This window comes from Monodelphis domestica, chromosome 1 (genome assembly GCF_027887165.1).
Source record: "Monodelphis domestica isolate mMonDom1 chromosome 1, mMonDom1.pri, whole genome shotgun sequence".
Taxonomy (NCBI): Eukaryota; Metazoa; Chordata; class Mammalia; order Didelphimorphia; family Didelphidae; genus Monodelphis; species Monodelphis domestica.
In genome coordinates, this window is record NC_077227.1 from 750,110,860 (window position 1) to 750,135,428 (window position 24,569).

The 24,569-nt window shown below is 44.0% G+C and overlaps 1 protein-coding gene across 3 annotated transcripts in view; it reads left to right on the top strand.

Annotated features, from left to right (window-relative positions):
- The window catches only part of LPIN1 (lipin 1), a 132,475-nt gene that overhangs the window by 780 nt on the left and 107,126 nt on the right, over nucleotides 1-24,569 (top strand). The window contains exon 1 of one of the 3 annotated variants that reach the window (XM_056814727.1): nucleotides 21,449-21,649. The exons of 1 other annotated variant lie outside the window; for it this stretch is intronic. In XM_056814727.1, coding sequence (XP_056670705.1) covers nucleotides 21,569-21,649 — 81 coding nt within the window. In that variant the 5' untranslated portion in view covers nucleotides 21,449-21,568. Of the gene's footprint in view, nucleotides 1-21,448; nucleotides 21,650-24,569 lie in introns of those variants that run through there. One more of the 3 variants, XM_056814744.1, reaches the window with a different exon arrangement.

The following is a 24,569-nucleotide window of genomic DNA, read 5'->3' on the forward strand; positions in this document are numbered from 1 at the left end:
CCTCCTCTGGCCAGACTAGCCTCCTCAATGTACCCAATATTCCAGAGATCCACCATCTCTGCAATGTTCTCCCTTCTATCTCTTGGAACTGTTGGAGCTCTCCAAGGTTCAGCTCCAACAGCACCTCCTTCAAGATGTCTTTTTGGATTCTTTCCCTCTCCCTCCCCTTGTGCGTGCTCCTCACTCCCCAAATTACTTTGTATTTCATTTGCCTTTGTTTGGCACATACTCTTCTGTATCCATGCTGATAGACTGCTCCCTTCTGCAGGACGAGGACCGCTTCATTTTTATCTTTGTATCCTGAGTGCATAGCACAGTCAGTGCCTGGAACAGCCCATGTACTTAATAACTTGTTGAAGCAAGTTTGTAATAAAAAAAAATCTGAGTTCAAGTCCAGCCTCTGCCACTGTGTGACCTTAGGCAAATCACTTCTCATCCTTCCAAACAGTAAAAACTCTTTAGAAACTTGTATTTGTTTTCTAATGCCTTTAAAAATGTTCTAAAAATCACATCTATTTCTGAGTATGTACCTCTCCTCTTCAGCTCCTCCACAACATAGAACATCTTCTCTGGTAATGATCTGATTCATCCTTCCCCCATTGGTGGATACCTGCCTGGTTTCCAGTCCTTTCACCCGTTTTTAATATTATGGCACCTTTCCTTCTGGATTTGCCCACTTTAGGCTCTACATCTGGCAGAGGCATCTTAGGGGATACAGCTCCAGTGCCCTTTGTATCTTCCCAAGTGTGCCAAGTTCCACAAATAACTGGTTCTTAGTGGGACTGACTCCAGTTAGAGGGTAATCTCCTATAGGATTAGAAAGTTTATACAATTGGTCAGTATAGCAGAAAAGGAAAAGGATGAATGCTAGAGAGGATGTGGGAAAATTGGGACACTAATGCACTGTTTGTGGAGTTGAGATCTGATCTAATCACTTTGGAGAGCGATCTTGAATTATGTCCAAAGAGCACTAAAACTGTGCATGCCCTTTGATCCAGCAATACCACTACTAGGTCTATATCCCAAAGAGATAAAAAAGGAAAAAGGACCTATTTGTACAAAAATATTAAAGTAGCTCTTTTTGTGGTAGTAAAGAATGGGAAATTGAGGGCTTTTCCATCAACTGCTGAATGGCTGAACAAGTTCTGGTACATGCTATGGAATACGACTGTGCTATAAGAAATGACAAACAGGATAATTTAGGAAAAAATCTGGAAAGACTTAAATGAACTGAGGCAAAGTGAAGTAAGCAGAACCCAAAGAATATTGTACATAGTGACAGCAATATTTTTTGATGAACAACTGTGAATGACCTAGTTATTCTTAGCAATGCAGTGATCCAAGACAATCCCAGAGACTCAGGACTTCAACTTCTCCTCCTCCTTCTCCTTCCTCTTATTCTTTTCCTCCTCCTCCTCCTTTTTCATTTGAGATCTCTTACACAAAATGATGAAGATGGAAAAATGTTTTGCATGATTATACATGTAAAAATCTATATCACATTTTTTTTACCATCTCAGAGAGGAGGGAAGGAGGAGTGGGAGGGAGGAAGGGAGGGAAGGAGAGAGAGAATTTGGAATTCAAAGTGAAAAAAAAAGTAAAAAGAAAGTTTCTTTGAGATGGGATTTATAGGTGCATGTGAAATTTTAGAGGGCCTCTGAGAATACATTACAGATATCCCCTGACCTAGGAGCTATTATTTAGAGTTGGAAGGGACCTCAAAGGCCAGTGACTCAACCCCCTCATCACATTTTACAAAAGAAGAAACTGAGTCTCAGAGAAGTGAAGAAATTTGCTCAAAGTCATTCAGATAGAAAGTGTCAGAGGAGGGATTTGAACCCCCATCATACTGTTCTCTTTCTTTCTAATGGCTTTCTAGTCTTTTCTCTGTGCCTTCCAAGGCCAAGGGCATTGGTCTTTCAGTTTCTCTAACTTGGTAGACAATGCTATGTAGTAGAAAGACCACTGGGTTTGGACCCACGAAAGCCGGGCCATAGTTGCTTCATCTGTAAAGTGAGGAGATTGGATAAGATGACCTCTCTCGTCCTGAGTCATTTCTCCTTTGGGGGCTTCCATTTGCCCAACTCTACCACAAAGAGGCTGGATCTCTAACAAATCTCCCAGGGTCTCTGTGTCCTGGAGCAGTGACTGGCTGTTCTTGGACAATGGAATCCACTCCCTGTGGGCAGCGAGGGAGGGGGCTGCTCTTGTTTCCTCAAGAATGTCTGGAGCTCTGCCTTTTTCTTTGTTACATCCTCAGGAACACATTTCTAAGATCTTCCCTTTTCCTTCATCAGCAAATGGATATTTTAAACCAAATTATGTTGCTTCTTAGTTTCCAGAAAAGTAACATTTGCTGGATCTTTCTAATCAGATCTTTTGGGGCAGTCAGCTTCCTTTGTCCTCTTTGTAGGGGACTGTTGTTACTTGATGAGTTTCCCTTCATCCCAAGCCAGAGAGATTAGAGGACTTGGCAGAAGTGGGCATGCCCAGGGAAGCTTCCCCCATCTGGGATGAGCTGGGTGCACTAGCCAGAGCCTGAAGGCTTGAGTTCTTCCTCCTTCTCCCATCCACACAACGTTTGGGCCCCACACAATGTAACTCTCTAGACATTGGCCAGAAAGAAACAAAAAAGAGCAACATAGTCATGTATTCTATTATTTTTCTGTGCTGGGGGCAGGTAAGGAAGTTATTCCTCCCCATCTTTGTCCCATTTTAACCTTTGACTCATCTGTAGGAGAAAAAAAGAGGCTTCAGGACAGTGGACACTAGTGGAAGGTCATATACTTAATGCAACATGTTGGCAAAGACCGTGGTGTTGGGAAAGACTGAAGCAAAAGGAGAAGGGAATGGCAGAGACTGTGATGAAAAGAGTCAGGGAAGCAATGAACAGGGGCTTGGACAGACTTTGAGAGCCAGTGGATGCCACAGTCCTGGAGTCAAGAAGAGTCAGACATGAATGAACACCTCAGTAAGGACGTACTTCATTTGGGCTGCTACCTATCCCAAAGGAATGGGTGATGAATCAATTTCTTTTCTTTTAAAAAAACCTTTACCTTTCCTCTTGCAATCAATATTATGTATCCATTCCAAGGCAGAAAGGCAGTAAGGGCTAAGTAAAGGAGGTTGAGTGACTTGACCAGGGTAACACAGGCTAGATTTGAACCGAGGACCTCCTGTTGCTATGCCTGGCTTCCAATCCACTGAGCCCCCTAGATGCCCATGGAATTTGAGGCCCTTGGCATCAGGTAAGAGATACTTTAGAAATAAAGTGATTATAAGAACACATCATGAGTTAGGCAGTCATGTACTTTGCCTGTGGGTATGGCCAAACCTAGCTCCTCATCCTGGTTGTTTTGGATCCAGATACATCATTTCAAATTGCAGGCAACAAGGAAATCTCATAGTTTATGTAGTCTCAACATAGCGATGTATAAACTTGACACACTAAACCCCATAGAAAAATTGAGCCTCCGTTTCCCTCAGAGACTCCTTTGGATCATCATGTCTCCATTATACTCTGGAATATTGTCTTTAGTTGCATTTTCATAAGGGGATTGTTAAGATAGAGCTGTGTCTAGGATAAGGCAACCAGGATGGCAGAAGGTATTGATTTTAAGCAAAATGAATATTAATTCAGGGAATTAGGGATGTTTAGCCTGGAGAAGACCCAGGAGGACATAGCAACTGACTTCCAGGACTGGAAGGGATATCATGGGACTTTGTTATTGTTTGTCAGTCCCAGAATTAGGAGCAATGGGTGGTAGTTATGAGGATACAGATTTGGGTTAGATGTCAGGACTTTCTGTAGGACAGAACTATTCAAAAGAGGTGGCCCTGGGAGGTGGTGACTTTCTCCTCCCAGTAGGTTTATAATGGTGGGCAGAATGGCCACCCACTGGAGTGGGGAGGGGGCTTTTTCAGGTAGAAGTTGGACTAGATGGTCTTTGGGGCTCCTTCCAACTCTGGATTCTCTGACTCTATCTGGAGTAAAACCACTGAGAAGAAAGCAAAAAAGGTGAGCTTGGTGAGCATCCATCCCCCAGTCATCTCTTTTTGGACTCACAGTCTTTTGTTTTGGCTTCTCTTGCACAACTTCTTTTTATTATAGTTATTTGTGTATGCTATCTCCTCCCACTAGATTGTGACCTTCTTGAGGGCCAGAACTCGAGACCCTTCAGAGCATGAGCTTCCCCATTAGATTGGGAACTCCTTGAGGGCAAGGAGTATGTTCTAAAATTTTGGTAACTCCTGCTATTCATATGGTACCTGGTATCCAATATAACACCATTTATGTAATGCTTTAAGGTTTGCAAAGCACTTTACAAATATCTCATTAGATTCTTTCAATTACCCTGGGAGTTAGATGATATTATTATCCCACTTTACACTTGAGGAAACTGAGGCAGACAAAGACTAAGTGACTTATTGAGAGTCACACAACCAGTAAGTGTCTAAGGAAGGATGTGAATTCAATATAATACTTCCAGTTTTTCCTCCAGAGACCTTTCTAGGACACCAGGTTATTGACTACAGGTATTCCTTCCACATTATGACTTTATCCATCCTGGCTTCAATATATTGTGGGTCAGCATAAATGGGAATATTTGGGGAGTTTTGCAGAAGTCACAGATGACATGTGAAGGCTCATAGACAACACAGAAAAAGTCTAGAAACTCAGAAATGCATAAAATATATCTATAATATTGTATAATACCAACATATCTCTTAATACCACAAGTAGAAGCAATTTCTTTTTGAAAGTTTGATGAAGAAAGTTTGCAAAAAGAATATGAAAGCCAAAAATGTTTAGGTGGACTTTCCAGATTGGGGGTGTCATGAGCCTAACCTCTATGACATGGAAGGAATGTCTGTACTCTAATTTCTTCTGCCCTGATGCCTTAGTCTATGTGGTGACCTGAAATGTTTCAGGGAGGCTCACTGTGTGCTGCATTGAGTCTGGGGTGGGCCAGACCCATTATCCTTGGCTGTGGCTCTTGTTGGAGCAGAGATGCTGCAGAATCAAGGGAATTGGGTCTTCTTTTCTGGCCTGACACAGTTCTCCCAGATCTTCCACTGAAGAATTGCACTATGCTTGGGCAGGAAGAAAGAGACTCAGGGGAGTTATGGCAGTTGCTTCAATGAATTTAGTCAAAGAATCTGGAACACATCTAGCCCAATCCTCTTATTTCATCATCATCATCATCATCATCATCATCATCATCATCATCATCATCATTATTATGTCAGACAATCTTAAAATTGATACTAAGTATTGGTTCCAAGGCACAAGAGCAGCAAAAGGCTAGGTAATGGTGGTTAAGTGACTTGTCTAGGGTCACACAACTAGGAAGTGTCTAAGGTCAAATTTGAACCCAGGACTTTCCATCTCCAGGCCTTGCTCTCTATTGACCGAGCCATCTAGCTGCCCCCTATTATTATTATTTTTAAAACTTCAAACTCTTATTTTATAGAAACTCAGAACAGAGAGGGGAGGTGGTTTGCATAGGCATCGGATAATGAAAATAATAGCCAGCATTCGTGTTGATCTTGAAGGTGAGCAAAGTCCCTTCCAAGCAGGTCTCATCTGGTTAGCAGAGGTGGGATTCAGATTCAAGTTCTCTTACTCCAAGTTCCAGAACTGATTTAACATCACCTGAGTCGCTCTACCTTCACCTGGCTCAGGAAGTCTGAGGGAGCAGCAATGGAGAGAAGCCAATGAATCTAACAATCCATAAGCACCTACTGTGTGCCAGGCACTGAGAATACAAATTTTTAATTAAAAAATTAATTTGAGAATATAATTATTAAAAGAAAGATAGTCTTTGGGCTCCAGGAGCTTACAGTCTAATGTGTGTGTGTGGTGATAACACTTAAATGGAGACTACAATTAGAGCTTTCAAAGGGTGTAATGGGAGGCTTTGGGGCTACCAGGAGCCTCTTTTTCTTCCTTTTCCTCCCATTCTCTTCTTATAGATTTTCAAGCAAAGGCTGGGTGACCTATTTCTGGGATGTGTGACTTTGGGGAAGTCCTCTATGTTCTTGGTCCTTAGTTTTGTCATCTGTATAATGGAGGGATTGGATTAAATGGCTTCCAAGGTTTCTTCCAGCCCTGTGTCTGAGACTGGGCAAGTCAACAAGCATTTATGAAGCGCTCACTATGGGCTAGGCTCTGTGCTCAGCACTGAGGAGAAAAGGAAAGGTGGAAATGGCCCCTGCCCTCAAGGAACTTCCAGTCTAATGGGGAAGACAACATGCAAACAACTTTTTGCAAACAGTGCATACATGACCAATTGGAAATATCATGGGGGAAGACGCTAGCATTATGGGGGACTGGGAAAGGCTTTGTGTAGAAAGTGAGATTTTACCTGGGACTTGAAGGAAGCCAGGGAAGCTAGGAGATGGAGATGAGGAGGGGCATTCTTGGGAGAGAGGACAGTCAATGAAAATGCCTGGGATATCATGATTGGAGAGAGAAGACCAGTCCTGCCTCAGACATTTACTAGAAGTGTGAGCCAGAGCAGGTCACTTAAATGGTACATGCCTCAGTTTCCCCAAATGTGAAATGAGGAGGATGGATTTGATAGCCTGGAAGGTCCCTTCTAGATCTGCAGAATGTGCTCCAAGAACCAAGGAGAGCTCCCAGACCTGGGCATCCTCAGCCCCAGGGGCCTCTGAGCTTGGGTTGCCCCTTCCTCTTCTGCAGCCCCATTCTGAGTTATGCCCTGACCTGGGCAACTCCCTGCTGGACCTGCTCCTGGCATCCCTGCAGGCTCTGGCTGGTCCTACTCTGCCCTTCCCTGCTCTAGCCAGCCTGGTCCAGCCTGGCAGTTTCTCTGCCTCATATGGCTCTCTGCTGCCCCCTGCTGCTGTTGGACTAGAAGCTCACGTCCTCCAGGGCTCTGGTTCTCAAGGTCCAACCTTGACTTTGGGCTCAGAGGTAGAGAGGATACAAAAAGATCTGACAGACTCTGCTGGTCCTAAGGGGGCAGAGCTAGAAACATCAGGTGGGAGTGACAGAGAGACCAGTCTAGGATTGACAGTAGGAAAATCCTAGCCTCACCCCTTGGTTTTATAGAGGAGGAAACTGAGGGTCATTAGATGGTGGGCTCCCCAAGAGCAAGGACATTCTTCTGGCTTTCCATGTATCCCCAATGGTTAGCATAGGGCCTGGTACATAGTAGGTTCTTTAAATGCTCATTGGCTGACTTCCCTGGGATTACACAGATATCATCCCTGATCACCCTGGGGTTGAGAGCAAGAGGTGAGATTGCAAAAGATCACAGCCATATAGATCTGAAGGTACAAGGAGCCTCCAAGGTGACTTCATTCAGAGCTTTTGCAGTTGAGGAAACTGAGGCAAAGAGAAGCAGTAAGAATCAGAAGCAGAATGTGAACCCAGGTCCTCTGAGTCCACAATCCTATGGCACCTTACTGATGTTCATTTGGATCTGAAAGAAACCTCACGGATCATCTCATTCAATACTCTCATTTTATAGACATACCTGCCCAAGGGCTAGTAAACCTCTGCTTTTGAACCTAGCACAATACTCTTCTGCTTGAGAGGAGTCCAGTTTTCTTGAGTGGTCCTGGAAGCATTTTCCAAGGGCAAAAGTATTGTTTAATAATTGGAATTAATTGGAATCTACCTAGGGGGTGGAGAGACTACTCTGAGAGCCCAAATGGGGAAGTGGTGTCTCTAGTTGGCAGTTGCTCTGGGTAACCTCAGATAAGTTCCCCTCCCCAACCAAATCTCTCTGAGCCTCAGTTTCCTCATCTGTCAAACAAGAGGTTCTAAGCTTCCTTTCCTCTCTAAAGGACATGATCTTTGGATATAGACTTTCTAGCATGTTTGTCTTACAATGAAGCATCTCATTGCATCACAGCCATCCTGAGGGCGGAATGCATTACTTTCCAAAGAGAAGGACTAATGAACCCATTTATCCTTCAGCTGCTGGGCTGCAGAAGACATTCCAGTTTTTCCCATGCTGGGTGCAGGAAAGTTTGATCCCCAAGCAATGGTCTCCAAAGCATTCTTGTTCCTTGAACCCCTTTTGACAACAACAGAAGTGCTGTGACCCCTCAGGGTGATTGAATTATATTCGATATTCTTCACTCTTGTTTCTAAGGGATCATTAAAGAATTTGGAGCTCAAATTTCTTGAGGGAACCCTTGGCAAAGAATAGAGGAAACTGAAGTGAGAGTCCCCACCCTCAAGATACCCAGGGTAATAAGGTGGGAAAAATCCTGCACTTGGCATCCCGGGTCCTGGGTTCAAGTTCTATAGGTTTGACTTATTAATAAGGACTTCAACAAGTTAAACTTAGCTCTCCAGGTTCTTAAGTTTCCCATTTACACATTTTGGAATTGGTCTAGATCAATGTTCTCCAGGTGCAGACTGCAGTCTTCTAGAGCTAATTCTGAAACCCTTTCAGAGAGTTCCCAAGGTTAAAACTATTTTCATAATAGAACATAAAAGAACTAAGATGCTATTTACCTTTTCAGTTCTCCTCCCTTATCCATTGGCATGCCAACAGGAGGCTGGATTTTCTTAAGCTTCTCCAACTAAAATACTGAATGCAGAGACAAATAGGAGAATTCTGTTCAGCCAGATGTAATGATGATAATAAAACAATCGCCAGCATTTACAGAACACTTTAAGGTTTGCAAAGGGCTTTATGGATTATCTCATTTTATCTTCCCAACATTTTACAGATTAGGCAGATGAGGCAGATTGAGGATAAGTAACTTTCCTAAAATCACAAAGCTACTAAGTACCTGAGGTCCCCTTTGAACTGAGATCTTCCTTTTCCCGTCAGTAATCTAAACAATGATACTGCTCAGATGAGTATTAAGGCAATTTGCAAAAAAAAAAAAAAAAGTTACATAAAATATGTAAAATAATGCCACTCATCTTACTAAGTTTTGTTTAGGGTAGTAGAGTTATTTTTCATAAAGATGCGATTTTTGTTAACAGGTGATGGATTTATTATTGTTATTTTATTAAAAAGAACTTTTACCTTCCATCTGAGAATCAATACTGTGTATTGGTTCCAAGGCAAAAGGATGGTAAGGACTAGACTATGGAGGTTAAATGACTTGCCCAGGGACACACAGCTAGTAAGTATCTAGGACAGATTTGAACCCTGGACCTTCCATCTCTAGATCTGTTTCTCAATCCATAGAACCACCTAGTTGTTCCCTATTATTGTTATTTTAAAGTGAATTAACAATAAATATGTTTTGTTCCCTATTATTGTTGTTTTCCTAGTTGTTCCCTATTATTGTTATTTTAAAGTGAATTAACAATAAATGTTTTGTTCCCTATTATTGTTGTTTTCCTAGTTGTTCCATATTATTGTTATTTTAAAGTGAATTAACAATAAATATGTTTTGTTCCCTATTGTTGTTTTCCTAGTTCCCTAATATTGTTATGTATCAGTTTTCATTTGGAATACAGTATCAATAGAAATAACTCACATAAATAGAAGCTTTTTGAGAGGTGGTGGAGGGGTCTCAATAACTTTTATTATTGGTTATTATGAAGTCTTGAGGCTACAAAGTTTGAGAACCACTGGTCTAGACTCCCTCTAAGAGTCCTTAGGGCTCCTTCTTTCATTCTGAGAGTCAGGAGATGTGGATTCGAATCCTGATCCTATGTCTAACCTAATCTGTGACTCTGGACCAGCTCCAGGGCAGATTAGAAGCCCCCAGAGGGGGCAGGATTAGAAGCCCCCAGCCTTCCATCTCAGGTGAGCATTGTAGGATCTTTGCAATCATTTGGTCTAATTGGGGGTGGAGTTAAGAAGAAAGAAGCAGGAAATTTCAGGAAGGACATTGTCCTCAAGGCATAAACCTTGTTATTTTAGTGAGTTGTAAACATCTGGTTTTGTTTAAGGGGAAAAAAAAGGAAAGTGGCTGAAATAACACACCTGTGGCTAAATAAAAACGAGTTGAACCTGTTGTCTTACCCAGAGAAGACGAGGGCAGGGAGAGAGGACCTTTCTAGTGCTCTCCTGTCTCTGCCAGGAGCTCCTCAGCCTGACTGCAGCCCCCCTTCCCAGGCTTACTTCCCACTGTTTCCCATCATTCCTTCTACAATCTAGTCAGTGAGCTACTGACTAGCCTCCAAACTTGGTCCTCCATGTCTTCCCTCAGGATCTTTGCATGGCTCTCTCCCTTCCTCCCATCCTCTTCATCTCTGCCTCCTAGAATCCTTACTTCAAATGCTGCCCCTGGATGCCCCCTCTAATTCCCAGTTTTGGGTGTTGTTCCCCTCTTTAAATCATCTTGTGTTTAATTCATTAATTATTCAAATTTTAATTAATTAGTGGAGAGGTAGTATGATTCAAGGGAAAGAGTCTTGCATTTGGGTCCTATTCAAATCTTGTCTCTGCCCCTTACTACCTGTGTGACCTTAGGCAAGTCTTTTAACCTCAGCTTCTCATCTGTAAAATGGGAAGGTCAGACTAGATGGTCTCCAAGGTCCACTTTAGTTCTTAATCTATGATAATGGTTCATAGATTGATGAGCCCCTCATTGAATGTACTTGATAGAATATGAGTCCTCTGAAGGCAGGAGGCATTGTTTTTCCTTCTTGCCTCCTTATCGCTAGGACTTAGCAGAGATCCTGGAATCCAGAAGGTGCTTTATAAATGGCCCCTCATGTTCCTAGTTTCATATGTGTGTATATTTATTTATATATTTGATTTTATTATTAAATATTTATATATATTACATATAATATAAATATTAAATGGAATATATATATATATATATATATTTAAAGTGGAGCAGCCCTTGTCTTTTCTTTTATCCAAAGTGCCTCAGGAGAGCCCCCAAAGAGGCTTTGTTATCATTACAAGCTAGAGGATGCTGTCTTCCTTGGCTTATCCTTACCCTGTCTGTATGTAATAGACTTCCATCCAGGTAAGGCTTAAGAGTTGGGGTTCTTAAAGTCTGGGAGGTTCTTTTAAAATATTTTGATAATGTCACCTCAAAGGAATCACTTTCCTTTATGACCTTGTGTATTTTTGTGAATTTAAAAACATTCTTTCCAGCAGGGGGTCTTGGGTATCACCTGACTGCTGCCATGACCCAAAATGGAGAGAAAAGATCCCGGGGACTGGAGGGCTCTTCTCTAGTAGAATGGCATTCTTTAGATTCCCATATCACCCTGCTGACATATATTGAACTTAAAGTCCTCTAGAACCCCCAGATCTTCTTCCCCTCCAAAAGGCTAAGGACACACGTCTTCTGTAGTCTTTTTACTTCTCTCCACACCTTTTGATTTTTGCAAAGCCCAACTCTGGTGGGGAAATCATTTAAATGATTCTCTGGCCACCCCTGAAAGACTCACTGACCCCTCATCTGAGGGCACTTCCCATTTAATGGAGCAATTTGGGGGGCCTCCAAGCTCTGAGCATTTATGAGAAAAGGCTGGGGATTAGGAAAGCACTTTTGTGGACATCCCCCCCCCCCCCCCCCCCAGGAAGTCTGGAACTGGCTTCTGGGCAGGGAGTGCTCAGTGCTGTCCCTGAGGAGGGAGGTGATGAGGAATGGTGGCAGCTCCAAGGAGAAGAAGACGGTGTTCATGGGCAGATGGAAATTAGGGCTGGGGGCAGCCACTGAGCTGATGCTCCCAAACCTTTCAAATGAGTCTGTATTTCTTCCAACCTGCTTTTATTTGTTTACTCCCTTAAAGTACTTTGCTAACTTTAATATACTGTGTAAATGCTAATTTTCCCATCTGTGTCCCTCCTCCTCTTCCTTCTCCTCCTCCTCCGTCTTCCTCCTCTTCCTGTTCTTCCCCTTCTCCTTTCTTATCTTCCTCCTTCTCCTATTAATAATTTCCCAGTAGAGTATAAGCTGCCCGAAGGCAGGAACTGGTTTCCTTTTGCTTCACATTACCAGCATCCACAGAGCAGGTGGAAGACAACAAAGGCTTTTCTGAGGAGAACTGAATTGAGTTTTTGGGATCCTGGTTGGTCAAAGCGAGTATGGATGCGAACAAGATCTTGATACAAGGGAACAATAGGACCAGTGAACCAGCCAAGCAATCAGAGAGTGCTATTAAGAGCCTGCTCTGTGACCGGGACCGGGGAGGTGCTGAAGTTCGAGACCAAAAGAAAACCTTCTCTCCTGCTTACAGGGAGCTTCTGTTTTCAGTCAGGCAGAGAAGAAGCCTTTAGTAGCTGACTGTTATTTGGACCTCCCACCCCAGTCCTGGGGACAGCATGGAAGGCAAAAACACTGATGGGGGAGGCAGCATAGAAATAACCAGGCACGTTGAGGATTCATGTAGAATGGATAGAAGGTCATCTCCAGGGGTTTTCGGTAGGGATAAATGGAACATCTTGCCCATGAACCCACACCCCAAGTACAAGATGCGGGTAGCATGGCCACCTCTGGTCTGCAGTTCCTTCTCCAATTCATTTTACAGATAAGGAAACTGAGGCAAACAGGGTGAAGTGACTTGTCCAGGGTCATTCAGCTAATAGGAGTCTGAGGCCACATTTGATCTCCAGAGAATTGTGAAGACGAGTTCAAATATGACCTCCTATATCTAACTGACTGACCCTGAACAAATCACTTAACCTGTCTCCCTCAGTTTGCGCATCTATATAATGGGGATAATCATAGCATCTGCCTCTCAAAGGTGTTGTGAGGATCAAATGAGATAATATTTGGAAAGCAATTTATAGCCCTTAAAGTGCTATATAATTGCTAGTTATTATTATTAGCAGTATAATAATAGTGCCTATTCCATAGGGTAAGTCAGTGTTATGGGTCTAACATATGTCAAGGGTTCTTACAAACATTAAAGCTTTATATAAATGCTAATATGATGATGATGATGTTTCTTGAATGAATGAAGGAAGGAATCCTTAGGTGCCTACAAAATGTAGGATGGGAATTTTTAGGCCATCTCTCTTAGGTACACAATTCCTTTTTGACTCTTGCACAGTCATTTCCCTTTGGAATTACACCCCCCCCCCCCCCGAGGTCTGGGTGCTGGGAAAAAAGAGTCCTTTCAGCCAGGGAGGGACATTGTGTTATCCACACCAGGCTTCCTAAGCCTGTATCCAGATCACGTTCCACAAGGAAAGAGGCAAAACCAGCTCTCCCTGTGTGCCAGAAAGCTTCTCTGGACCTGAGCATGGAGCTCCAAGCAGAAAGCTCCGTGGAATCCCTTCCAGTCCCCAAGGCATGACCTCAGGGGAGAAGCACACAGGCAGGAATGGGACTCCTCCAGGGCCTGAATGGCAGAGGGGAGGAAGGCATGCTTGAGAGTCCCCCGTCCAACATTTCTCTCAGTGACCTGAATGAAGGCAGCTATGGCTGGCATGCTCATCCCAGTTTTCAGCTGCCAGGAAGCTGCTGGATGACAGAATTAGGGTGCAAAAAGATCTCCACAGGTCTGAATGAAGGGGAGGATAGGAGGCAAAAGGAATGAACAGAAAGAAATGGAGACTCTTGTATGGAGGGGGGAAATATCAGTAACACGTGCCTATCCAGCAACGAGTGCGAGGAATCTGCATGGCACATTTGCCTGGCACATAGGGAATGTTTACTAAATGTATGTGGACTGCTCGAGTCTGAATTGATTTCAGAATGATTTGCAGTGTAGTAAGACTTTGAGAAAACAAATGTGACCATTAGATGCTTTAAGAGAGGGCCAGTACGATGAGCAAGGGAAAGGGCAGTCTGATCATCATATATGAGTACCACCCCTGCCTTTGGATAACAGTTGATAACAAGAGGAATGACCAGGGCCAGATGGACGGTCCTCAGAGCACTCCTCTGAAGAACTCCTTCCACATGGACATTGATCATCAAAATGACTGAGTCCAGCCATTCAAAGGATTCTGAGCCCATCTGATCATACTATTGTCTAGTCCACATCTCTCCATCTTTGCCCATAAGAATACTTGGAGATACTTTATCTAGAGCTTTGCTGGAACCCAGATAAAGAAGATGCACAGCATTTGCCTCAACTATTAGGGTAGAAATTTTTTTTAATTTTATAGTATTTTATTTGATCATTTCCATGCATTATTCATTAAAGACAAAGATCATTTTCTTTTCCTCCCTCCCACCCCCGTAGCCAACGCGTGATTCCACTGGGTATCACATGTGTTTTTGATTCGAACCCATTGCCATGTTGTTAGTATTTGCATTAGAGTGTTCATTTAGAGTCTCTCCTCTGTCATGTCCCCTCAACCGCTGTAGTCAGGCAGTTGCTTTTCCTCAGTGTTTCTACTTAGGGTAGAAATTTTATCAAAGACTTTTTTCAAAGAAGAAGTTTTTCAATTTTTTTTCAAAAAAATTATTAAAAGAGGAAATGTGGTGGTGAGTTTGGTGTGACTCATTCTTTCCTTTTAAGATGCTAACTATGTCTCTAATGACTCATTCAAAGGTTCTCCTGGAAGTCAAAGTCATGCTCACTAATCTATAGTTGGTAGACTTTGTTCTCTTGCCGTATCTTCTTATGGGTTTCTTCTTTCCATCTCCACTGGCTATTCCTCCAACATGACAATCCATCTCTCAGCTCTGGACATTTTTCTCTGGCTCTCCTTTCTCATCTCTTTGTCCTCTCTTCCTTTAAATTCCAGCTAAAATTCTGCTTTCTACAAGGAAGCATCTTCCTAGACTTCTCAATACTCCTGCCTTCCCTCTGTCCGTTATTTTGACTTCATCCTATCTATAGCCTCTTTGTGCATATTTCTTTCCCAATAGACTGTGAACTCTGAAAGTCTTACACCTTTCTTTCTATCCACCGTAGTTAGACCAGAGCCTGGTACACTGCCTTACCATTCCCATTTCCCTCCTAGTTGAAGCTGTTTCTCTTTGTGATTGCAGAATTGTGATTCCTGCAAATCTGCCATCTCTCCCAGGCTGGTTTCCGCCAAAGTATCTCATTTAAATGTCTTTGAACTCTTTGCAATTTGCTTTCCCAAAATCTCTAGTGCACATCAGGCTAAACCTAGATTTCCCTTCCTTCTCTATCACAGACTCCAAGACAAAGTGCTTGCTTCCCCTCAAGGTATCTTTAATTTCCAACCTATTAATTAGTGAGAATCAGATTCAGAAAGAATTTTTACTTGTTGCTTCTTCTTCTTTTCAAAGGCAAATTAAGAGTCTTTCTTGTCTCCTCCTCCCTAATTAAATCATGCCTCTAGGTCAGGCTTGTGATGTGGTTTGCAAGCTCCTCATCTATTTTCTCTTTCTGCCCTGGTGGTCTGTACCATACTCCAATGACAAAAACACTTCTCTCTCCCTTCTTTGACTTTCACTGAAATATTCTCTATTGTGCTTCCCCTCTCTAGTTTCTGTATTTCTTTCCATAAATATACCTCCTTAATATACAATTCTACCTTCCCCCTTCTCTCTCCTTTTACCCATCCTATTTTTCTTACCCAAGCCCTTATCTTCTGTCTCAGAATCACTACTGTGTAAAGGTTCCAAAGCAGAAGAGCAGTCAGGGCCAGACAATTAGAGGTTAAGGGATTTGCCAAGGGCCACATTGCTAAGAAGTATCTGAAGTTAGATTTGAGCTCAGGACCTTTGATCTCTAGTCCTGACTCTCAATCCACGGAGCTACCTAGCTATTGTTGATTTGAATGATCATTTCTACTTAAGTAATCCCCTGTTACACTATTGAATAGAGCATACCCTTTCAAATCCTCCCTCCCCATTCCATTGGGACTTCTTGCTGTCCTTTTCTATTTTCAGTTTCCTCTTGAAGGAGGTGGAGTGGTCCCAGAGAAAGACTGCTGGGATTGGAGTCAGAGCACCCGAGTTTGAATCCCAGCTCTGCCTCTTACTACTCGTGTGAACCTGGGCAAGTCATTTTGTTGTGGGGTACTAAAGTTGTTTCCCCGGGTTCGGGAAGGATACCTTTGCAAGAATGCAAGACTGAAACTTAGCTTAAAAATTAAAAGACACATTCGTTAATTTAGAAAGTAATGTTGAGAGTGGCCAGGAGGATAGCAAGGTGGAACAGCAAGATGGGGAGCCATTCCTTGGGAGGACAGCATGGATGGAAAAGCTGTCCCCCAGACAGCATCAGTTCTGGAGATTTTGTAGTCTTTACAACAGTGTAGATGTGATGCTGTGTCATGGTGACTCTTGAGTGGTAAACACTCAGGCATTCGGGGGTGGGGGGAGAGTTTGGTCATCTGACTGGGTCTGCCTGGAGACGTAGGGGGTGACCCTCAGAGTTTAGGGGACAGATGGATGTGTGAGATACTGCCTGATGGTATCAAGGTATAGCCTGGAGGTGCATCTCTCTGTCCATCTTAAATCTAAAGGACAATCCAAGGAGGAGAATCCTCTCAGGGTCTTCTAGGCGTTATCAGATGTTTTGGGTTAGGAGTCACAAGGATGTAAGGGAGCACAGGAATTTCCCTGATAATGCTTTGCTTGAGTTTCTGGGGCTACAATGCCCATGCCAATCTGTCTCTGGGTGGCATGTAAAATGAAGGGATTGCACTAGATTAATGCTAAAGTCAGGTTCATAGCAGGTAATTTCACAATGACTAGAACCCAGGACATGGAGTCAGAAATCCCTGAGTGGAATTTGGTCTCAAGTTTTTACTAGTTGTTTGACTCTGGATGAGCTGTTTGACGGAGATCTCTGGGGCTCTGTTTCCTCATCTATAAAATGGGGTTAATACTATTTACTTCACAGGTTTGTTGCAAGGACCAGTTGAGTTAATATGTAAAGTGCTTTCAGAAATGGAAAGGGCTATCCAAATGTGAACTAGCCTCACTGAACACGGATCTGTCCTATTTCGATCCTCTTGAGAGTGGGGCTAATTCTTGTCCTGCCTCCCTTCCAGGACTGTTGTAAGGGAAGAACTTTGCAAGCCAGAGAAATGTGAATTATTATTCTGGAACATCTCCCAGAGGGGTATGTGGGAACTTGGCTGGCTCTGCCTTGAACTGTAGCCAGAGGCAACAAGAAGGACAGTTCCCTGCCTGGTACTTTGTGTCCTGGAAGAGAAGTTCCAAGAGTGGATTCAGCATTTTCTGGGGTCTGTGCTCCAGCAAGGTGGGTGAAGAGTTGGTGAGTAGGTTGGCTCTGTGCACACGCGTGGATGCACACATGTACTGCACATATGTGCACATGCACATGCAGCCCTTTCCCTTATTCATGTTTGGTGATACTGCTTCATACATAATGCCAGATGAAGAGCTCATCATGCTATCTATCACCCTATGCCCACAAGGTTCTTAAAATATCTTGCCTGGAGAATGTAAAAATAGCCAGGACAAAAACATGGCTCAAGGCAAAGGTCTGAAAGCTTTCTTGGCCACCTGAATTGTTACCAGCATTCTGACCTTCTTTTCTCATTGGGGAGATAAGATCCAGAAACAGGAAGTGCCAGCCACAATCACCTCAGATGGCAATTCCAGGGGCACTTTAGGCTCATAAAATGCTTCCCTCATGAAAAGGAAGGGACAACTCCAAGGGGTAGGGAGGCAGGAAGCCCTGGGGTCAACCAACCAATCAATCACCATTTATTAAGTGCCCACTAAGTGCCAGGCACTGGCTTAAGTGCTGACTCAAATTTAATTTCTCCCCCTTACTAGCTGTTGTGACCCTGAGCAAGTCCTAGCACCAATCTGTGTCTCCAACAAATCCCTAGCAACCTGAGAAATCACAGATTAGCTGGACATTCCTCACAATAATTCGGAGAGGGAAAGGGTACAGGGATTCCCAATCCACCCTCACTGTCATTTTATAGACATGATGATGGAATTAGGATTTGAATCTACATCTCCTGCTCTTCCTCTTCTTCCTCCTCTTCTTCCTTTTTTTCCTCTTCCTCCTCCTCCTCCTCCTCCTTTTCTGATCTTTCTGCTTCTCCTTTATCTTCCTCCTCATTAATTATCATCAAGCCTCCACACAACCTTGGAACTCTTCTGAAGTTGATATCAGTAAAATCAACAGTCTATTATTTGTACTGTGACCCAGGGACCATGGATGAGCAGAGATCCCTTTCTCTCCCTTCCAATCAGTTATAGGGAGAGGGAGGATATTACCCAAAGAAGGAATGCTATGGGTGGAAAGGGTGGATAGGGTTAGACTCTGGAAGGCATTGAATGCCAGGAAAAGGAGTTTTATACTTGATTAGGTAAGGCATTAGGAGGCACTGGGGCATAGATGTGACTTGGTGTAGCACAGATTGAAAAGATCTCTCACTCTGTTAATGGTGAGAAGGATGAGGAGGAAAGGAGTAGGCAGAATTTGGAGGAGCAGCCAGGTCATCACTTCTTTCCTGAGGGACAGCTTTGTGGTCTTCCCCCTTTCTCATCTAATGCCTGTATTAGAGAGAGAAAGGGACATGTTGCTTCCTAATGAAACAAAGGAAAGTGAGTGATCAATGATGGGATGTTCAGGGTAATTGCAGCAATCAGTAAACATTTAGTAAGCACCTCCTACGTGCCAGGCACTGTGCTGGGGCCCAAAAGAAAAAGTCCCACCCAGCTAGTCACTGAGGCAGTGGTGGAAGCCACATTTTCCTGACTCCCCAGTCCAGTGCCTTGTCTACAAGACCTCACAGGTTGAGGTTTCCCTTTCTGCTTTCCAGACCTTTTTTTTTTTTAATCAATCCTTAACTTTAGAACTTCATTTGTACCTTCTTCCAGTTACAAACTGCCTTGACCCCCTTTATCACCTTTGATCCTCATACCAGCTTTTGACTTGCTAAGGAAGGGATCATGCACCAGTTCCACAGAGGAGAAATTGTTTTGTCCAAAGCCACACAGCTAGTTCGAGACAGAACTAGAACCCAGGGCTTTGGACTCCTGCTCTAAAGCTAGCTATTCTATTCCATGCTGTTTGTCTAGGAAATACTTTGACCCCTATCCTTACCCTACCGGGTTCCCTCTTCCTGCCTTCAGATGCTCCAGTCTTCCTTTCCCTCCAGTGGTTCCTGCTCTTAGCCAGGCTTTCAATGATTTTCCATCAATGAGTTTTGGGCTCTGGACTGGCTCTTTCAGAATCCCAAGGTTGAACTCTCTTGGGATCATGATTATCTATAGAGGAGTGATCATTGGACCCATGGGAGCTGATGAGATCACTAACTGAGATAGTATAGATGGAGAAGAAAAGAGGATTCAGAGTCAATCCTTGGGAGGTCCTTGTGGTTCTAGAGCAGAGCCTGAAGGACAGTCTAACAGAGGGGACTGAAATAAGTGGTCAGCCAGTGACCACTAGGAGAAAGCAGTGTCCTACAAACCTGGAGAAGAGAGAGTAGACTGAGGGTTAGAGTTATCTGGGGTGGGGTGAAGAAGTGAGTTATCATGGCTAGATCAAGGAACTGGAGAGGGAGGGCCATTAAGGAAGCCCCAATATCAATGTGGAAGCCCCCTATCATAGGGGAAAGACTTGGGGAAGAGAGAAAGGCTATGAGCCAGTCAGTGAACTCATTGAAGAAGGAAGGAGACACAGCCACTGAGTTGTAGATCACATGGTCAATTTGGAGAGTAGGAACCTCAAAGGAGGTGGAGTTGCTGAGTGGCTCTGGATGTGGCAGTGGAGCAAGCAGTGTTCCAACCTCCTTTCCCCAATTCCCTCAACTAGTAAGTGGGAAATATGGAAGAAAATGGCCAGTACAAGGAAGGATGTTGAGGAAATAATATCTGTAGGAGTCAGGGCTTAGGGAGAGCCAGAAGATGGAGGGAGAGGAAGAAGAAGGTGATGAGTTCTCTCCCCATGGAAATCTTCAAGCAGGGCTTGGATAATTCCTCTCTTGTCAAAGGTGTGATTGAGGGGGTTCTAGCTTAGGTACAGAATGGGAAGGCAGACTCTGAGGTCCAGAATTCTGGGATTTGAAATTCTCTCTGTATATTGGTTCCAAGGGAGGGAGAGCCTAGCAAAGAGGATGGAAGAAAGCAAACCACAAAATGTCCTGTTTCTAGGGAGGGCGTTGGTTTGCTTCTTCTGTGACTTGATAGCGAGAAAAGCTTTCATTTTTGTAATTTGAGGTTTACAAAGTGTTTGGTAGCTGCAGGTATATAATCATGGAGCTAGCTGGAAGGGACCTCACATGAAACTTACTCAGACTTGTCAGGCAAAGATACTGGGTCCCAGAAATGCCAAGTGACTGACCCTCATAACAACTCTATGAGATTCATGATGCAAACATCCCATTTTTTCAGATGATGACAGTGAGGCCCCAAAGCAATTCAGTGAACTGAAAAGAGTACTGGATTAGGGATCAAAGGACCTGAGTTCTAATGCCACCAATGTCACCTGTTACTTGTGTGACCTAGGGCAAGTCACATCCTCTCTAGTCCTCAGTTTCTTCATCTGAAAAATGAGAAAGACCTACTAGATGCCCTCTGAGATCCCTTCCATATCTACAAACTTTTGATTCTAATGGCAAAAGGACTTAGCCAAATCTTTTTTTTTTTAAACCCTTACCTTCCGTCTTGGAGTCAATATTGTGTATTGGCTCCAAGGCAGAAGAGTGGTAAGGGTAGGCAATGGGGGTCAAGTGACTTGCCCAGGGTCACCCAGCTGGGAAGTGTCTGAGGCCAGATTTGAACCTAGGACCTCCCGTCTCTAGGGCTAGCTCTCAATTCACTGAGCTACCCAGCTGCCCCCGGACTTAGCCAAATCTTACAGGGAGCAAATGGCAGAGCTGGGACCCTCATGTCAAGTGGACAATTCCACTGGTCTTTCCATCTAGAACTGTATCATCACTCCCTGTGTCCATACAGCCCAGGGATCTTTAATGTGTTTAGATTCTTTAAAAATAATAATGTCAAGAGGAAGACAGGGATTGCATCATGGTTAAAGAAACTCCAACAGGCAGTGCAGATCAGTCATTGCTCTCCTTAGAGTTGTCCAGAGCCCCAGAGATATAGTCCATCAGTAAGTCAGTCAGTCATTCAGGGAGCCTTTATCAAACACTTACTGTGTGTTTGAAGCCATGCTAAAGCATTGCAGGTACAAAGAAAGGCAAACAAAGGGCTCTCCTTTCAGGGAGTTCACTGTCTAATAGGGGAGACACAGACAAGAGAAAAAGTAGCTCTTCTCCGAGGGGCAGACATGAGCCACTGGGGCAGGGTGTGCCCAAGGAGGGAATCCCAGTGTGATGTGCCAGAGGTGGAACTTGAACTCAGGGATTCCTGGTTCGAAGGGCAGCTCTCTAGTCACACTGCTTCTATATCCTTAGTAATAATAATAATTTCTACTCGAAGTTGGTGCTTCCCCCACCCCCAACACTCAGCTCTACCCCTTTCCAGGTGGGACAGGCTCTGTGTTCACGCCCAGGCTCTTTCGGACCTTGTGACTTGGCTCCCAACCCCAAGGAGTCGGTTGCAGGGGAAGAGAGCTGTTAGTAGCCAGGCTCAGGTTTCCAACCTGGCCAGGTTCCCCAGGCACTTGAGCAGGCAAAATAAGCCAGCTCTCCCCCTCCCTGGACTATTCCTCGCTGCCTGGCTTTGCAGGAAGCTCAGCAGTTTTCAGCGGGCAGACTTGGGCCATCTGGTCTGGGTCTGGAGGGAAGGAGTCTTGGGCACACCTGAACTGAGCCCCTGTGGAGGGACCATGGAGCCCGGGGATTCAGCTGAGGGGTCGTCCTTGGAGTCTTCACGTGGAAAGTCCCTCCCAGAATCTGCTTGGTCATGGGTAAAGTACTGTCGTGCCCGTCCCCATGGAGGTTGGCCAACTAGGCAGGGAGGGCTCTGCCTTCCTCCTCACTGGTCAGCCTTGACAGGGAGGGAGAATGCAGAGGATAACTTGGAGCCGGGTGGGTGGAGGTCCTTGCCTTGGACCAGACAGCTTGTGCCCTGCCATTTGTTCAATCAGAGAGTGAGAGCCACCAGGGAGGCACCTGAGAGGTCATCCAGGCCACCCTGTCGAGAGCCAAGGCAGAGCAGAAAGACCCCTGGATTCGGAGACCAGAGACAGGACTAGATTCTCCTTGTGTGCCACTGGGCACTTCTGATCCTCAGCTTTTCTCTGTTCTAAATTGAAGGAACTGGTCCAGAGGGCAAAGGTTTAGAGGGGGAAGTGGCCCGAGATGGTCTAAGCCTCAGCCCTCATTTGATGGAGGGAAATCAAGACCTAGAGAGGAGACTTACCTAAGGTCTGATCTGAGTGCCCTGGTTCCCATTCTTAGTAGAAACACTTAGAGGCCATTTTCTGTTCTAGGGTCCTTCTCAGCTCTAAGCTCCCTCCCTTTCTTTGACGTTCTGTTATAAAGGTTCCTTACCCTCCCTGGGGAATTGAACTCCATTATCTTGGAGGTCCCTTCTAGCTCTACAAGGGTTCTTAGGATACACCCAACTTGGGCATTCTCTGTTCTAGCAGATTCTTCGCAGCTCTGATGTTCTCTGTTTTCTGTTCTAAGGTCTCTTCTAGCCCTGATTTTCTATGATTTGCTAGTCTGTTACATTCAATAGAAGGCAAAGGTCAGGGGGAAGAGTCAACAGAGCTGGTGATGAGGGGTGTGTGGGGAGATCAGGGGAGGATTCATGGTAGAGGTATCATTTGGATTGGACTTTAAAGGTTGGGTGGAGAGTCCTAGGTTCTAGTCCTGCCTCCACCACAAGTTGAGGCCATCTATCTTCTTTCTCCCCTTGCCTGTTGGCATATCTATAGCACTGCTAATCTGTCCCATTGCCACTGTTTCCCTCTCTGAGACCACCTCCCACCTGTCCTCTTTTTACCTTGTAAGGCACATGATTCATTGGTCTATGGTGGTCCCCCCACCAGACTGTGAGCTCCTGGAGGATAGAAGCTGTTTTTGCCTTTTCTTTGTCTCTGAGAGCCAAGCACAGAACCCAGGAAGTGTTGCTTAGAATGTGTTTGTTGACTGACTTGACTGTCCAGAGGGTACAAATAGAACCCCTCTGGGGCTCATGTCCTTACTCTGAAAGATGAGACCAATTCATCCAATCCGACACTCTTTAGAGCCTCCCTCTCATGAACAAGTGAATGGGGTGGAGGGAGGGACTGTTTGTCCTTCAGGACCTCTCTTAAGAGGGGCGTCACTTCTCAGAGAAACTTTCTAGATCTCACCTTCCAGAAACCACTGGACAAGAAATCCAAAATGTTTGGTGATTCGAGTGAGGCTCCAGCGACAGTGCCTGCCCCCAAGAGTGGTGGAGCCCTGCTTCATCATCTCCCACAAAGCTCTAGGCTGACACCTCATGTCCCATGGCAAACTGAAAGTATCCTTCCTGCATCCTGGCACCTCTAGCAGATGCCGGGAGAAACCAGGAACTCTGGGATTCATTTAGTCCCAGGGGTATTCGCAATTCCCTCTGATCTCTCTTCTAAGTTGCCAGAAAACAGATTAAGGAGGAAGGACCAGCAGAGAATAAAAGTGAGGGATGGGGAAGCTTTGAAGTGGTTCCCAGGACTGCTGAGGCTCCCTCATTCCTCCCAAGTCATTGGGCTGTTCCCATAGTCATCAGCCTCCTTCCATACCAGAGTCCTTAATAGGCAGGGAAGGGGGATTTTTGTAGTATCCAGTATTTAATGGCATGGAAGACAAATGAGATAAGGGGGAAAGAGCCTGTCCTAATAGGAGATGGGTAGGTTTGGAACAACTTTGACTTTGGAGCTGGAAAGAGACTGTCTGGCTTGAGTTCTGCCTCTAACTCAGTCTGGGCAAGTCTTTGCCCACCTGGACCTCAGTTTACTTCTCTGTCAAACTGAGGAGGGGGGCTTAAATGCACTGATCTCTAAGATAACTTTTATAACTAATATTCTCCCTGGTAGAGTCCTCTGAGATCTGACATTCTATAGTCAATGATTTCTCTCAGCTCTGATATCCTTTTTTTGATTGTTGTTGAAATTTTACTTTTTCCCCAATGACATGTAAAACAATTTAAATTTTTGTAAATTTTAAATTAAAATTGTTTAAATTTTAATCGTTTAAAATTTTTTGACTTCCAAATTCTTTCTCCCTTCCCCCTTTTTGAGAAGCAATTTCTACATGTGAAGTCATACAAAACATTTCCATATTGACCATGTTGCAAAAGAAAACACAGCCCCAAAAAACCCCATTCAAAAATAAAGTAAAAAAAAAGTATGCTTTGATCTACATTGAGACTCTATCAAGTTGTTCTCTGGGGGTGAACAGTATTTTTCATCTTTTGGGATTGTCTTAGGTCCTTGGATTGCTGAGAATAGCTAAGTCATTCATAGTTGATCATTATATCAAATTGCTGTGTACAGTGTTCTCCTGGTTCTGCTCACTTCACTTTGCATTAGTTTATATAAGTCTTTCCAGGCTTTTCTGTAATTATCCTGATCATTATTTCTCACAACCCAATAGTATTCCATTATAATCATATAGCATAACAGGTTCAGCTCTTTCCTAAGTGATGGACATCCTCTAAATGTCCAATTCTTTGCCACCACATAAAGAGCTGCTATAAATAATCTTGTACAAATAGGTCCTCCCTCCCCCCCCCTTTCTTAAAAATCTCTTTGGGATACAGACTTGGTAGTGGTATTGATGGATTAAAGGATATGCACAGTTTTATAGTCTTTTGGACATAGTTCCAAACTGCTTTCCAGAATGGTTAGATCAATT